The 16,833-nt window shown below is 34.6% G+C and overlaps 1 protein-coding gene across 1 annotated transcript in view; it reads right to left on the bottom strand.

Moving 5' to 3' along the window:
• ABCA12 (ATP binding cassette subfamily A member 12) overlaps positions 1-16,833 on the bottom strand; it is a 163,525-nt gene that overhangs the window by 92,504 nt on the left and 54,188 nt on the right. Inside the window, exons 4-8 of the mRNA XM_042948706.1 lie at positions 14,559-14,650; positions 11,339-11,436; positions 8,263-8,448; positions 6,431-6,609; positions 247-359 (exon numbers count right to left, since the gene is read on the bottom strand). Coding sequence (XP_042804640.1) covers positions 247-359; positions 6,431-6,609; positions 8,263-8,448; positions 11,339-11,436; positions 14,559-14,650 — 668 coding nt within the window. The remainder of the gene's footprint in view (positions 1-246; positions 360-6,430; positions 6,610-8,262; positions 8,449-11,338; positions 11,437-14,558; positions 14,651-16,833) is intronic.

Raw genomic sequence — 16,833 nt, forward strand, 5'->3', positions numbered from 1 at the left:
TAGTTTTATAAGCTAAGAGAAATAATTTTCACCTAAATAAAAATCCTAAAAAGTCACAGCCTTTTTTTCTAGCCATTTCTCATTTTCTTTGATTAGCAAGAGATCCAAATTTAGGTGAGGCAAATTTGCCCACCTAAGAATAATATTATCTATAAATGATTATTTTGGTTGCATTCTGTTTTTTTTTAATATTTCTAACAGGCTTTGTGACACATAATTGGATATAGTTAGATGGAAATACAGTACCTTGAGCTGGGGAGTCCAAAGTGTACAACAGATGTTTAACAGATTTATGGAGAGTTTTGAAACCTTCGTTAGTTGTGACACGTGGATAAACCTTCTGCACGACCAGCAGTGCGCTAACGAGTCAAAAAACAATTAAACCAGATTGCATGTCAGGGTTTGCAGACAGAAACCAAAGGTTATTCAAGGAGAAAATGGCTACAGTAAATTATTCTTATAATGTAGAAGACAAGATACTGCTTTTGTTGTTTAATTACTTGTTTATTAATGCAGAAAACACCCCCAAAATGTTCTTGAACCAGACAGAGCATTTTACATTTCCCCGATTCTAAAGACTCAGGACTCAAAGGCCTAAAAGTAAGGGAGTGAAGTTCACATCAATTGTTTCTGTTAAGACTTAAAAATAAGTGGTTAGGAATAGCTATGTCCAATGAAATGATGGCATTGTTTCTATTTAAGGGAAAATTTAAATACTGGAAATTATTTTTATTAAAAATCAAGCCTAGGGGCACCTGGGTGGCTCAATTGGTTGAGTGCCCAATTCTTGATTTGGGCTCGGGTCATGGTCCCAGCCCATGGTCCCAGTTGTGTGACTGAGCCCCACATTGGGCTCCATACTGAGCAAGGAGCCTGCTTAGGATTCTCTCTTTCTCTCCTTCTGCCCCTCTGCCCCTTTCCCTTGTGCTCTCTCTCTCTCTCTCTCTCTCCCTCTCTCTCTAAAGAAAATAAAATTAAAAAATCAAGCCCAGAGAAAGGACCCCATTTCAGGAATAATAATTATTTAAGCATTTGATAAATATTTATCTGTTGCTGGACAAATGGTAATGTTTTTGAAAAAGAAACGGAGCTTGCCCTAATTAAAGACTGCATTCTATTCTCTAAGTGTCCCATAGGCACTACTCCAGGAGTGGCTCAAAATTAATATCCAGACTAACTGGCACTATTTTCCTAGAGTTTTTATGTTACAAATAAGATGGGTGGTCTGCACTGGGGATGGCCAATCAGCAAATTCACTGATGCTTGAGTTCATTCTACATTTTCAAAAAGCAATTTGTTTCTTAAGAAATGTCTTTTTTATCTCTTTACTGTCATTAGTACATTTTTAAAAAAGCTGTCATTGTACATCTGAATTTTCCAAATACTGTGATTTATATCAATAATCAAGGGCAATGTTTTAACTTACATGAGTAGTAACTAGAACAATAGGCTTCATTAACAATCTGCCATTGTGAAGTTAAATGTACACATGGAACTAATAGTTTTTCCCTATGTATCCTAGTGAACTAAAGGCTCACTCCAGCAACAGATATAGTATGTGCATACACTTTCATGGTTTTCTACAAGTTTTGAAATTTTTAATAGATTAAGATCATTTTAATTTCAGCTCCCTAGTTATGAATAAAAGCTGTATTTAGAAAAGTAAATTGAGTGTCTTCTAGTTTCTAGCATAGTATGAGGTATACAGATAGATATGTGTATATGTGCATATAAGCATAAATGTAATTTTATTTAGTCCTCTAATAATTCCATAAAGTCCATTTTATTTGCCTTGTTTTACAATGGGAAAACTAAACTTTAACAGTTACATAGTATCCAGTTATTCATAAGTACAACTGATTTTGTCTAATTTCAAAGTTTATGTTCTTTCTATTCTTCATCTTGTCTCCAGCACAGAAACTGTGCCCCAACATGGCTGGAGAGGAGAAGGGCAGGACATTTCTGCACAGAGCCCACAGAATTATTAACTTGTTATTGTGTCTGGCCATAGAGGCATGGCTGTGTTTTTTTCCATCTCTGCTCTATACACATAGCAACGGATACCTCAGGCATTTTATATTTGCCCTAAAAATCTCCCGGTTCTGACTTTGTGTTGAACCTTTCTGACCATGGAGACTAGTCAGATGGTCTCAGGTTATAGATTGCCACTAGCTTTCTCCCAAATTGGCCCTCTGCCTAACTCACCTGATCGGTTGTTTCACAGTAACACCTTCAAAGACTGAACAATTGGCAATCTCATTAAAGCTGTCAACATTATTGTTGTGAGTATCATTAGTAAAATGTCAGTAGACTTAATTCATCTTTTTCTAACACGACATTTAACTTAAAAATAATGACACTTGGCCCTCATCCTCTCTGAAATCCTTTGAACCCTTCATTGATCAAAATATTTTTATTTTACTTCATAGATTTTTTCCCTGCTCTTTACCATAGAAAAATGGAAGTTATCAAAAGATAACTTATCTTAAAGATAATTTTAAGAGTTCTCATGATTTGGATTTCAGCACAGCTTCCTCATAAATGGTGAAAATCACATATATTTTTTCCATTTATACTTCTTGACTTTTTTGAGATTCTCAGTTTTGCTAATTTATGTCATAATGTTAATATTGTATAATGTGGTTTTGGTGATGGTTTAAAAACAATTTACAACTCAAAAAAGAAAAAGTTGTTGAAGGAAATGACTTCACAGTTTTTGTGAAGTTCATTTATCCCTATTACTTTATCAACAAGAGTAAGATAAACTAGAGACCCTAATTTGGTATATAGCCATTTATGGTGAGGAAATTATGACTCTTAATGACATTGTCAGTTTAATAACAATAAATAATAAAGAAGATTTAACTTTAAAAAATTGTTTATAAAGGGCTCTCCAACAGAAATATAATAATGCAAGTCGCATATTTAAACTTTATAGTAGTCATGTTAAAAAAGTTAAAAGAAATAGATGAAATTAATTTTAATAAAGTATTTTATTAAATCAATACATCCAAAATATTATCACTTCAATAGCCAACCAACATAAAAATTATTAATGAAATATTTTAAGTCTTTTATCATTCTAAGTTTTTAAAATTCACCACGAATTTTATACTTACGGATCATCTCAATTCAGATACTACATTTTCATTGAAAATATTTATTCTGTATTTAGATTTCATTTCAACTACAGATGAAATGTAGGTTCACATATCAACATTATTCCAAACATACTAAAAGGTTTATCATTAACTGAATCAAATATCAGTGTTTAAAAGTTAAATAAAGTTAAAAATTCAGAGTTTTAGTCAAAATCCACATGTGGTTATCATACTAGAAAGCCGTATTAGATAGTCAAGGGCTATCATATTAGAAAAAAACTAGTGTATAAATCAGTAATAAAAAAACAAATTAAATAAATATTCTTTAAAAAAGAATTGCTTAAAGTCAAATGTCATCTACTTCAAAAAAAGCTATTTCTTTTAGCTATTTCTCTTTTCTTTTTCATTATTATGTAGACTGGTTTACAACATTTGTAATCATTACTGGACATGTTCTATTGCATAATGCTATAATATGCAATAATTATAAATTTTAAGAGACTTAAAACAGCTACAGCGCAATGCTTATCCTATATAATTTTTTTTTATATTTATTTTTTTGAGAAACAGTGTGAGACAAAGTGTGAGTGGGGGAGGGGCAGAGAGAGGAGACACAGAATCCAAAGCAGGCTCCAGGCTGGGTAAGTGGTCAGCACAGAGCCTGATGCGGGGCTCAAACCCACGAACTGTGAGATCATGACCTGAGCCGAAGTTGGATGCTCAGCTGACTGAGCCACCCAGGTGCCCCTATCCTATATAATTTTCTTCACTAAAATAATGCCTAAAGTATTTTATTTATTTATTTATTTATTTATTTATTTATTTATTTATTTATTTATTTTTAATCCTAAAGTATTTTTTTGGATCTCCTACTTTCTACTAAGTATTATTTCGTGGGATTTTTGTTTTTTATTTGTTGTTTCTTAACCAAATTTTGTTGAGGTATAATTCACACACAATAAGATGCACTTATTTTAGGTTATAATTCAGTGAGTTTTAACAAATATATATACTCATGTAACCACCATGCTAATATGATACAAAGCATTTCAATAATCCCCAAAAAGTTGTCTCATTCTCCCAATAGTTGTCCTGGGATCCACTGATCTAATTTCTAACACTATAAATTAATTTTGCCAATTTGAGAACTTCATATAAATGGAATAATATAATATCTACACATCCAGTAAGTGTTCTTTTTTTGAGGGGAAGGGATCTGGATTCTTTTGCCAGCATAATAGTCATAAAATGTATCCATATTATTGTGTGATTCAGTAATCATTTGTTTTTCTTGTTGAGTAGAATTCCAATATATAAATAAACTATAATTCTTTTTCTGTTTTATTTTTGGATATTTGTTTTTTCTCTCAATTTTTAGTTATCATGAAAAAATCTGCTATCAACAAGCATACAAGTCTTCATGTGGACATGTTTTCATTTTCTTGGGAAATATCCAAGAGTAAAATGCTACATCATATGGGCCTACTATTAACTTCATTAGAAGTTATCACACTGTTTTCCATAGAGTTCTATTTGTTCTACATTCTTGCCAACAATTGAGGTTGTCCATCTTTAAAAATTTTACCCATTCTAGTGAGTGTGTAGTGATGTCTTACTATGGTCTGATAACTATTTTGACTCTTTTTATTGCTACATTATGTAATTCAAATGATTCTTTCTCCTTTAACTGATTTACCCGTTTCCTTGTTAAGATAGAATATAAATAAGAGCAAGAGGATGAAGTGCCAAAATCCTGGGTAAATAAAAATTACCCTAAGTGCTAAAATGAAGACCATTTAGAGAACGAAACTTCTTAATACCTTGCCCTTCTGTAATTTAGTTATGACATGCTATGGTGGAAAAAGCATAGGACTTGGATTCAGATTCCTTGACTTCAGGTCCTGCCTTTGCCACTTACTAGTTCTAGATACTTGGGGAAGTCATTTGAAAGGGTTTGTTTCCTCTTCTACAAAATGGGGCTATCTGTTGTCTCAATCTCAAAGCATTGTTGTGGGATCAAATGAGATTAATGTACCAACATAAGGGCTTATTATAAGGTCTTTGAACAAACATAATATCTTGGAAGCTTTCCAAAGAAGATGAGAACACTGTCTTCTGGTGCTTCAGACATTTTAGATGGAACATATCATGCTCTTAATAACATATTAGAGAGGGAGCCTACATTCTGGGGTTAGAAAACCCAGGTTTAAACCCTCATTGCTGTATAATCATCAAATATTTAATTTTATGACCCTCTGTTACCTCATTTACAAAATAAATATTAATTTAGCTGTAGGATGTAATGTGGATATATAAAGGGCTCAGTGAAGTGCCTGGTATGTAATAGACACACAATAATTGATGGTTGTTGATGTTGTGGTTTTTTTTAATGCACATTTCCAAATCAGCTAGACAGGAGTCAAAATCAAAACTTAAATATAAGACCATTAAGTCCTAACTGCTGGCATATTCTGAATTCTTTTATAAGGAAAATAACTTTTAAAGGGATTTCTCCTGGGGGCACCTGGGTGGCTCAGTCAGTTAAGCATCCGACTTCAGCTTGGGTTATGATCTCACGGTTCGTAAGTTTGAGCCCTATGTCCGGCTCTGTGCTGACAGCTCAGAGCCTGGAGCCTGCTTCGGATTCTATGTCTGCCTCTCTCTCTCTTTCTGTCCCTCCCCTGATTGCTCTGTCTCTCTCTCAAAAATAAACATTAGAAAAAAATTTAAAGGGATTTCTCCTGCAAAAATAATTCCAAATCTTTGTGTCATATATGTCAAATAAAGCCAAACTAATACACAGGTTTAGAAAGGTCATGTATAGGCTGGCCGCACATGAGGGAAGCCAACCCCATTGAGGTAGCTCAATTCAAAACTCCACCAACAGGTTGTTTTATATTGGATGGTATCAACAAAAACCCAATGGAATAGTTTATTCTTGGGCAGTTTAAATGCTAAATGCACAGAATTCTGGTTGGCCCTGAATGAGTTGGAGCCAATGTTCTAATCTATGACTGGTCCTGTTACACACCTCTTTTTCAGAAGGTCTGCAATACCAACTGACAATACATTTGTTAAGTTACTGTTCCTCCTCACTTCTTCATGTACTTGGATAACCCTGAAGTTCCACTGGTTATTTTTTTCTTTGCTTAACTAATACCCTCATCTTCATTGATAAAATTTGCAAAAAGGTGAAGGATTATCTGCTCCATGTTTAAATCACTTACCTACCAGTGATCCTTACAGGTACCATTACAAAAAAAAAAAAAAAAAAAAAAAAGGCTTCTTTGTGAATAGTAATGTCCCACTTGCTTCTCATATTTTCTTACCTGTTTGCATTTCGAAGAACATCAAGCAGATTGCTCAGTGTCGTCTCATTCTGGAATACACTTGGAAAACTAGAAAGGAGCTGCCACACAGCAGTCTGCTCTTGCACTTGTGAGAAGAAGGACAGCACTTTGACCATTTCCTGAAATACTGTCTTCTGGTTGTTGGGATCACTTGATATCTTATAAAATAACAAACAGCGCAAAGTGAGAGTTCGGCATTTGTAATCACGTGGTTTACTGTTTTGGGAAACATTAAAAATTTAGATTTTCACATAATTCTTTCTGATTGTCATACAATATGAAATCATCCTTTACTCTGAAAAATTATAACCATTTCTAATATTCTTAAACATAATTGGATTTTTTTCCTATGCCTCCAGAAATTAGCATATTTCAAGCTTGGTTAACAGAGCTATGTTTCTATTTATATAAAATATTTTAAATTACATTTTTTAATTCCTTAAAATGAAATTAGGTTCTAGGTAATATTTTTGTTTTTCCCAAGGGTATCTGGTTTAGAAGTTACAGACATATCTTCTCTATATCCATTAGTAGACTTTCTATTATTTGGGTACAGAACCCTTAAAACTATATATATTTACTATTATAATTACACATACACACATACTTAATGGGATAAAATATTTCCAATGTTCTGTTGCAATATCAGGAACTTTAGTATAATAAATCATTTGTATAGTAAATGAATATATATAATAATCACATCTTACAAGCAAGCAAATAACAAAAACCATGACCTTTGGTCTTGCTCTGGATCATAGGACCCAGGTAGTACTTTCAAAGTAAAGTATTTTTTCATTATATTCCCACCCAAAGTAATTTTCTTAATAAACTCAATCATACTGGTAAAGTCAGGCTTTCGTTCAGTTGTAATTGAAGTTCTTTCATGCTGAGAATGTGATTTTGAACAATATATTCTTAAGCACACATTTTACTCTACATGACTGCTGAATTTGTTTAGAAAGCATTTTAAGTGCTCTAAGTTGGATTGGGGTTATTATAACACTGTCTCTAACCCAGTTCATTTGGAAAACTCAGATTACTAAAGATAGTTCAAGCATTCTGAACTTAACAAAAATTACAATAAAATTCAGAGAACCAAGAGGAAAATATCAGAAGTGGACATGTATCATTTATTCTTGCTTATGAAATTTCAAGAAAATTCTGAATATTTTTGAGATCTTTCACCATACGTGGGGTTTTGTTAAATTTGCACATCGTAGTGTAAGAATAGCATATAAAAGTGGTCATTACCACTTTACAGTATAAAGTCCTTACCCCTAATGTACAATGTTTTGGGGGAGAGGAATATATTGTTTCATCAAAAATCAGTTTTTCAAAGTAGGCTTCATGTTAATGAGAAAAATTAAAAAGATCACCCATTACTCTAACTTCTGAGAGTTATATGGCTCCAGTAGTTTAATTATTAAACTTATATGACATCCTGAGTAATCTTACTTAAATATCTCAAGAGAAAACAATCTTCATTCACCATAGAGGAAAGCCACCTACAAAGATGTGTCTACATTAACCAAAATGCAATATTTTTGGTTCAGCATTGAAATCACTTCAATCCTGAACATTTCAATGGAAGGCAGATATTACTTAGAATGAGATACTGTGTGTGAATCTCTGTGTGAGGAATTCATGCTAAGGGTGAGCACATATTCAAGTCAATATTTCCCGGTCTGTGTGGGCTATGGACTTGCCCTTTGACTCAAATTGAATTATTTGTGGATGCAAGACTGGAAACAATACATGTCCTTTCATTGTTTAAGAGGTCTTGATCAAATTAAAATGTTTACACTCACCTGAGAGAACTGGTTTGTTAGTTCATGAAGAGAAGACTCTAAAAAGGTCATATTGGATAGGCAAAATCTGTTAAAAACGTTTTTCCCTAGGGTGGTCCAAGAGAAGGCATAATGGGCAATATAGTCTGGATAGCTATCACACAGTTCTCTCCGAATGTCTTCTGAAGTTGAATTTTGCTTTAACAGCTAAAAATGTGTGAGAGAAGAGTGGGATAATGATGTCAGTACATACAGATATGAAATATTCTTGTCTTCAAGGAAATGGACTTGTTTTCATAATAGCCATTTTAAGGTCCTGCATTATAGCTACTATTCAAATAACACTAAAATACACTCGGTTTATTTATTACAAGTTACAAGAGAATGTGTGAATGTGGCCATTCTTGTCACTGTTGTGATTTACATGATTCAGATATGACTTGTTTAACTGAACTCATTTCCTGTCTCTGACCAGAGAAGCTAAATGCACCAGGTCTTTTCTCGCAAAAATCGTCAGATGTAAAAATCTGAGTTTCTCCTGGGCTTTTAACAGCAAACTCAGGTGTCCTAACTCGTTGTGACACTTCCTGGGAAAGTGGCTGTGATCTCTGGAAGACTTCCAAAGAGGGGGAGCTTCAGAGTCCAAGACAAACAGTGTTTTTAGTGAAGTGGACAAACATGGATTACATTTCATATGGAAAGAAATACTTCATTTAAGAAGTATGCATATGAAGAGAAAAGGAAAACACATGCATGAAAACACATAAAGGTATATAATTAACAGATGCAATAAGTGGAAAGCATTTTCATAATGGAATCATCCTAAGTCTTCATATATTTCACAGTACAGACCAGACAGGGCACTAATTGTAGGTAGAATAGTGATCACATTGACCATTTTAGGTTTTTAGGTCTTTATAGAGCCAATTATATTAGTTATAATATCTAATGGGTCCTTCCTAACAATTAATTCTTAGAACCCTGTTAGGTGAGGGGCAATTAACTTTATTTTCCCCTTAAGACTATGTCACAGAAGCTACACTCTTCCTCCTAGTGATGCAACTTCTAAGTGAATGGAGCGAGACAGGATCCACTTATTCCAGGATATACTGTAAGTGCCAAGTCCTCGAGCCATTCATCCATATCTCTTTCTTAACATTACACATAAACTCACTCCAAAATGATTTCTCTACTCATTTTTGCAAGGGTTGCAGAAAGCAGGAAAGAGAAAGAAAGAGGAATCAGAGAGATCGCTGACACAGGCATCAACATATCATCCTGATTTTGACATCCCTTCCTTGCTCCAACTACTCTAAAAATATGTATCTATACATAGAAAATCAATTTTTGACTTATCTCCACTGGATCTATGACTCTGTGCTGCCTCACAAAATTCTGAAATTTCATTCCATGTGAGAAAAATAATTTTGGAGTTTCAACACAATAAGGCGGTATTTTTGAGGATAGCATTTTTATTCTATATATTAAAGAATTTAGCTGATCCAATGCAAGACTATTTGCTTCTAGGAACCAATATGCAAGAAATAGAAATGGAATAAAATAACTTTCCCCTATTTACATACTGGCCTAATTTAGGGAGGGTTTACATTGGAATTAACTGAGCATATTGGGGGCTTCTTATGCCAAATAGGGTGCTTTAGGTATCTCAAATATTATTACTGTTGAAACTAGACTTTCAAAATCTAGACTGAACCAAATGGGGAAAGTCTTATATTTCAGCCAACACTGGCAGAATTGTCCTGATGGGTAATAGTGCCTTTCTTGGAATCCCTTTTTGTGTTGTAAACCTTTGGCTTATTTACATAAACCAGTTTATTGAGATGCCTCATTTATACAGAATGTTTTTAAGGGTAACTAACAGAGACATATTAAGCAGCAGAGATTATGATCACTGGAATATGAATAAAAGTCAAAGTTATGTCCTATTTCCTATGTTCCATCCAGATGGAAGAAACGTCTACTACGTAAAATACGAATATATTATTTAAAATGCATATGTGTACATGTGCATATGACAGAGACAGAGACAGTGAGAGAGAGACAGAGAGAGAGAAGTCTATTAGAAAATGTTGAAAATGATCTCTTTTTGATGTCTGAAGAGCACATAAAGGAGGACTCAAATGCCTACAGAGGCTAGCCAAATAAATGTATGAATCTGGCTGGATAAAAGTAAGGAAAAGTGGGGACTGTGGTCAACAGAAGAGTACCTGTTCTGTGTAAAAGCGTTCAAATTCAATTTCCTAATATCCCTACACAAACCTTCAGACACACGCGCGTGCGCACACACACACACTTAACTCATAGGCTGCCAGTTTATGCCTCTGATAGAAATTATGATTATTTTTTTTTGCATCTGAAATCTTAAAATAAATGACTGGTGAACAAAGGGATAGATATGTCAGCTCTCCAAACTACACTAAGCAAAAGGACTTTGCTACTTCAGGTAGATATTTTCCATAGCTCCAAATTTTCCAAAGGCATGATCAGTATGGACGAGGCAGCAAGTTTAATGAGTGTTAGAGCTTCATATGCTTTCATATTCATTTTTTTCTTCCCTGTTTCAGAAAATTAGATCATATGCAATGCCACCCTATCTCTAACTAAAGGAAAATCTTAAGTTTGATTAAGGGACTTAACAGGGAAGTAAATAAATGTCCAAGATCTTAAAGAATTCAGAATGTCTGAGAATTAAGCTTTTTTTTTTTTAATGTTTATTTTTGACAGACAAAGAGAGAGACAGAGTGCAAGTGGGAGAGGGGCAGAGAGAGAAGGAGACACAGAATATACAGCAGGCTCCAGGATCTGAGCTGTCAGCACAGAGCCCAATGCAGGGCTCAAACCCACAGATCGTGAGATCACGACCTGAGCCGAATTCGTATGCTTAAGCAACTGAGCCACTCAGGCGCCCCAAGAATTAAGCTTTTTATGGAAGAGCTCCTAAGAAAAGAATTTCCCTGAGATATTACTCCAAATGGGAGGGTGTCCCAAATCTCTTCCTGTTTGGGAATTCCTTTTATTAAGGTATTTGTTCAACTGCTATTTATTATCAGTCCATTACAAAACTGAGTGAAATTACCTTTTCCAAACCAAGGATTCGGGCAAGGATTTGACTACCATTGAAAGTATCTGTTCCCATACTTTCCAAATTAGAACTGGTACTGGGAAATACTGTGGCTGCAATAGAAAAAAGAACAGATTAGCATTCTAAATAGACACACAAAAATGGACAGATTCACACAAGAATCCGTAAATATCACTTGTGCCCTTATATACCCCAAAGCAAGAATGTGCTCAATATGCATCTTCCATGAAAATTTTGAACTGGTAAAACAGCAAATTTCATCATTATTTCTTTTCACATAAAATTGTGATGGTTTTGGTCTGCTCTTGGGTTTTTTCCAATCAGCTTAGATGTCATTTGCTTTCATTCCAGTTTATGTCATTAAACTTCATCACCAATATTATTGCCTAATAAAGTACATCATTTCTGTGCAGGCCTGGAGGATTTGAGGTGTCTCCACGAGCTCCACAGATCCATCATATCTAACATCTGTTCAAAGGATCTGCCAATGCACATCTGGTGATAATGGTTTTCTTTTTGATTATTCAATTGGGAGGCTAAAATCTGCTTAGGATCATAAATTCCTTCCTCCCCAAAGTGTTTTCTGAAAGATATTTCAGATCAAATAAATGGGATGAAGCAATTAGTCCAGACTACAGTATACTCTAATTAAGCAATTCTCAAAGTAGCCTCATCTAGTACTATTTATGATGTGGTGGAGTGTTCTGGGTTAGGAGCATTAGCTAGAAGATTATGTTCATCCCCAGAGCATGGATGTTCAGTAAGCCAGTATGTTACCTTTTATACGTTTTAGACAGTTAGTTATCCTCACAGCAAAGAATCTTAGTATTCAAAAATCCAGTGATCTATCATCAGTAGGGCCTACGTTTTATTATAATGCCTGTGGGGCTGAAGAATTTACCAACTGATTCCTCTGGACCAGGCGATACATTTGTGAGATGAGTGGAGAGGGTAAGAGACATAATCTGTGGCTACTGAGCAAAGCAAAGCTTACTAGACCACAACACTATAATCTTATTTCTACTGTGCTTTAAGCTACTCAGCCAAATACCCTCAGATCATTCACGATAGAACATTAACTCCTCAGAACCACTCACCATCGTATTCCTCTTACATTAACACAACAGGACCTTTTTCATTTGGTTCATCAACTTGTATTGGAATGTTATTTAATGTCATAGTTATTTTGTTTTGTTTTGTTTTTGGGGGGGTAGTTGACACACAAGGTTATATTAGTTTTAGGTCTACAACATAGTGATTCAACAAATCTATATGGTATACTATGCTCACAAGTGTAGTTATTGCCTGTTACCGTACAACACTATTACAACATCATTGACTTTATTCCCTATTTCCAGTTCTGTGTCCTTTATTCCTGTGACTTGTTTATTCCATAACTGAAAGCCTGTATCTCTCACTCCCTCCCACTCATTTTGTCTGTCCTCCCTCCCCCTTCCCTCTGGCAATCTGTCTGGTGATCTGTCTGGTGACCTGTCTTTATTGGTTTAGTTCTTTTTGTCTGTTTATTCATTAGTTTTATTTTGTTTTGTTTTTTAGGTTCCACTTATGAGTGAAATCATATGGTATTTATCTCTCTCAGTCTGGCTTATTTCACTTAGCATAATACCCTCTATGTCCAGCCATGTTATTGCAAATGGAAAGATCTTACTTATCCTTTTTTATGGTAGCATAATATTCCAGTGTGTATATATATATCTGTGTGTGTGCGTGCATGTGTGTGTGTGCGTACACCATATCTTTATTCATGTATCCATTGAACACTTTGGTTGTTCCCATGTCTTGGCTATTGTAAATAGTGCTGCAATAAACACAGGGGTGCATATATCTTTTCAAATTAGCATATCATTTTATTTGAGTAAACACCCAGTAGCGGAATTATAGGATAATGTGGTATTTCTATTTTTAATTTTTTAAGGAACCTCCATACTGTTTTCCACAGTGGCTGTACCAACTTACACAATGTTATAGAATCTTAAATATTCCATGGCATTTTTAAAGGTACTTTTTTTTTTTTTCAGAGCACCAATCATGTTCCAAACATACAGGAATCTTTGTTTTGTTCACTAATATATCCCCAGGACATAGGACCGAGCTTACATGATAGTGGGCGAGCTTACATGATAGTGGGCATCCTATAAATATTTGTCAAACGAATATAAAATAGTCCTGCTTTTTTGAGAGTTTATCAGTGATTTATGGCTTCTAATGAGTTTCTTAAGGCAATCTGCATCAGAATTACTTGGTGTAAGGCTCAGGTAGTTCAGCCAGAAGGTTTTCTGCACACTAAACTGGGAGGGCCCCTGGCGCAGCTGTAAAGGAAGCACACAGTCCCGCTGAAAGACTGATACTGAGCACTGCTGGGGAGGAACAAGGGCGGAGTGGAAAGAGTCCTGGCTTGGCTGCTGCTCTAGTAGCAGGTCTGCTGGATGGGCATAGACAGGGCAGAGAACTTGGTCGGGCCTCATATTCCTCATCTGTGAAATGAACAGTTTGGGCAAATTTCCAGGACTTCATCCAATAATTTTTTGTTTTACATTGAAATGAAATTAACATAGAGCATTGTAGAGTGATTCAATACTTACATACATTACTCAGTGCTCATCAGGTAAGTGATCTTTATCTATTTCACCCCTTCCCCCACTCACCACCCTCTGGCAACCACCAGTTTGTTCTCTGTATTTAAGAAAGGTTTCTGGTTTGTCTCCTTTTTCCTTATTTGCTCACTTGTTTTGTTTCTTAAATTCCATATAGGAGTGAAATTATTTGGCACGTGTCTCTCTCTGACTGACTTACTTCACTTAGCGTTATACCTTCTAGGTCCACCCATGTTGTTGCAAATGGTCATTTTTTATTACTGGGCTTTCTAAACATCCCAGCATCATCTAATTGCAGACAACTACAGTCCCTAGCCGATTCTGGGAAAGTGAGCAATTCTCAACATCATATTTCGCACCATCTAGGCTTTTGCTCCTAGAAAGTATTTTAGTAAGAACTTAATTTCCAATTATCTCAAGAACTTTGCATAATTGCACTGCCACACTCAGGCAACCTTAAGGAACATTTAGGTCTCTGAGGAATATTCTAGGCATTCCATCTCTGTTTGAAAAGTTAAAAGTATAACCCTTTCAAACACTAGACCTTGCTGGCTGTTCCAAAAGGCCTGCTCTAAACTCGAGAGAAGAGAATAGCTTACCCGGTGATGTGTGCCTTCTTTCTGGAATTTTGGTGCTCTGGAGTGATAAATTGCTGTCCTTCTCCAGGTTGGATGACTTTCTCAGAATTTCACTAGAGAAGAAAAAGCAAGAACTCTATAACTTCACCCACATTAATTTCAGTTAGTTACAGCAATGTATTATATGGCAGATACCAGGGCTCTCCAAGGACTTTCAAATTTTTAATTTACTTTCTAGGATTGTAATGGAAGAACTCACCTAACCACACACCAATGAAGTTAGACGCTCTCCTACAAGGTAAATTTTTATTCAGACAAAATGGCCTGGATGATGTTTAGTTATTTTTACTTTTATCTTGTAAAAAGGAAATTATTTTTAAAAGACATTAGAGTTAAATATTGGAAATAATTATGATACATATATATCTATATATCCTGTATAGATGGTATATATATCATCTATATATCATATAGATGATATATATACCATCTATATAGGATGATCATATATATAGGATATATAGATGATATATATATCTCCTATATAGGATATATATGATATATATGATATTATATCATATAATATCATATATATATGTGTATATATATGTGTGTATATATATATATTTATATATATATATATATATTTATATAAATATATATATATATATATATATACACATTTCATTTAAAAAGATGAGGGATTCCAAAGAGATGAGAGCTCAAGGATGCTTGTGCTTCAGGGACTGAAACAAAGGTATGCTTATTTGTTAACCTTGAAAGAAAAGAAAAGAAAAGAAAAGAAAAGAAAAGAAAAGAAAAGAAAAGAAAAGAAAAAAGAAAAGGAAAGAAAGAAAATATGTCTTTACAAGACAGGTACAAGGAAGAAAGAAAAGAACACACCTTTATTGAATGTCTAGTCTGTGCCAAGCTCTGTGGCTGTTGCCATTACAGGTGGCACCAGGTGTTAAAGGAATGTATGATGATGTAAGTAGACTTTTTATTGTACTGGATGCATCAATGCGGCAACATAGCATTGTGGTGCCAGGAATCCCTGCATTATCATGGTCACAGTAGCTTTGGGAAGGAAACATTACTGGACCTTTAGGAACCTTCTTTTTAAAAATTCACTTCCTCTTTAGTTGATTATTAAAATGGAGATAATCACACTTTCTGGAAAACATGATATATCTAAACTAAGTGTCCAAAATAAATGTACATATTTCAAGACTGAAATCAGTCCGATGCCTGGATGTGAACACTTTTTGGAATTCCTAAAAGTTGGTGAACTTTGTGTACTTGTTTATAAAAAAGCTTACTTAAGATACATAAGGACGGATATAAAAATATAATAGTGAAAAAGCAAGAAGTTCCACTTACGGTTGAGATTTCAATTTAACTTCCTTTTTAGAAACAAGATCTGAATCATGGTTCCAGGGTACACTGTGATTTATAATTGGGAAAAAAATCTGTTTTTTTTTTTCTTTTTTAGTGTGTCCTTTTAGTAAAAATGGTAAGAAGAGGTGATATTTGTTTTCATTCCCTAGTGTTTTTCCAATATTCTCTATAAAATGCACTGGTTGCTCCAAAAGTTCTGCATTCTTAATGTATATTTGAATTATTCATGACCATGACTGTATTCCCCAAAATCTTTTTACATTCCTTATGCTGACTATTTGGATGGGAAAACTGCTCAGATATAAATAAGAATTGACCTGTACCTTTTCCCTTCTCTCAAACAGAAGTTTTAGAAAGTTTGAGAAAGTCAGGTTCACTTTTCTTTTTCTCAACATTTTTTTTTTTAGTTCAGCTTGAAATGCTATAAGGAGGACTACTGAATATCAACACATTTTGAAAATAAAGGGGAAAACTACCTTCATAAAAATTTTAAGGAATAGGGACAGCAACAAAAACCAAAAGGAGAATGACAAAGATCAACATGAGCAAACAGGGAGCAAGAGAAAACAGAGACTGAATAATATAGGAGAGCTGGAAAGAAAAACAGAAGAAGAGGTGATAGGAAACAAAGAAAATGTAAGTTAAGAGACAGAGGACACTTTGCCCATCTTCCCACATTCAGAGAAGGGTCCTAAAACTATTCCTTCAAATATTCTTTAAAGACCAAAGAAAAAAAGCTCATCTCCTTCCCAGCAAGCCTCTGGCTCAGCAAGTCTGCATCTGCTCAACAATAAAATGGCAGCTTCCAGACAAGGAACTACAGATGCTTCTCTCCTAATAGGACCTGTCCTTGATCAGGAAGTACCCGTGGTTACATGGTCACAACCCATTCCATATT

The sequence above is a fragment of the Panthera leo genome, chromosome C1 (genome assembly GCF_018350215.1).
Source record: "Panthera leo isolate Ple1 chromosome C1, P.leo_Ple1_pat1.1, whole genome shotgun sequence".
NCBI classification, from domain to species: Eukaryota; Metazoa; Chordata; class Mammalia; order Carnivora; family Felidae; genus Panthera; species Panthera leo.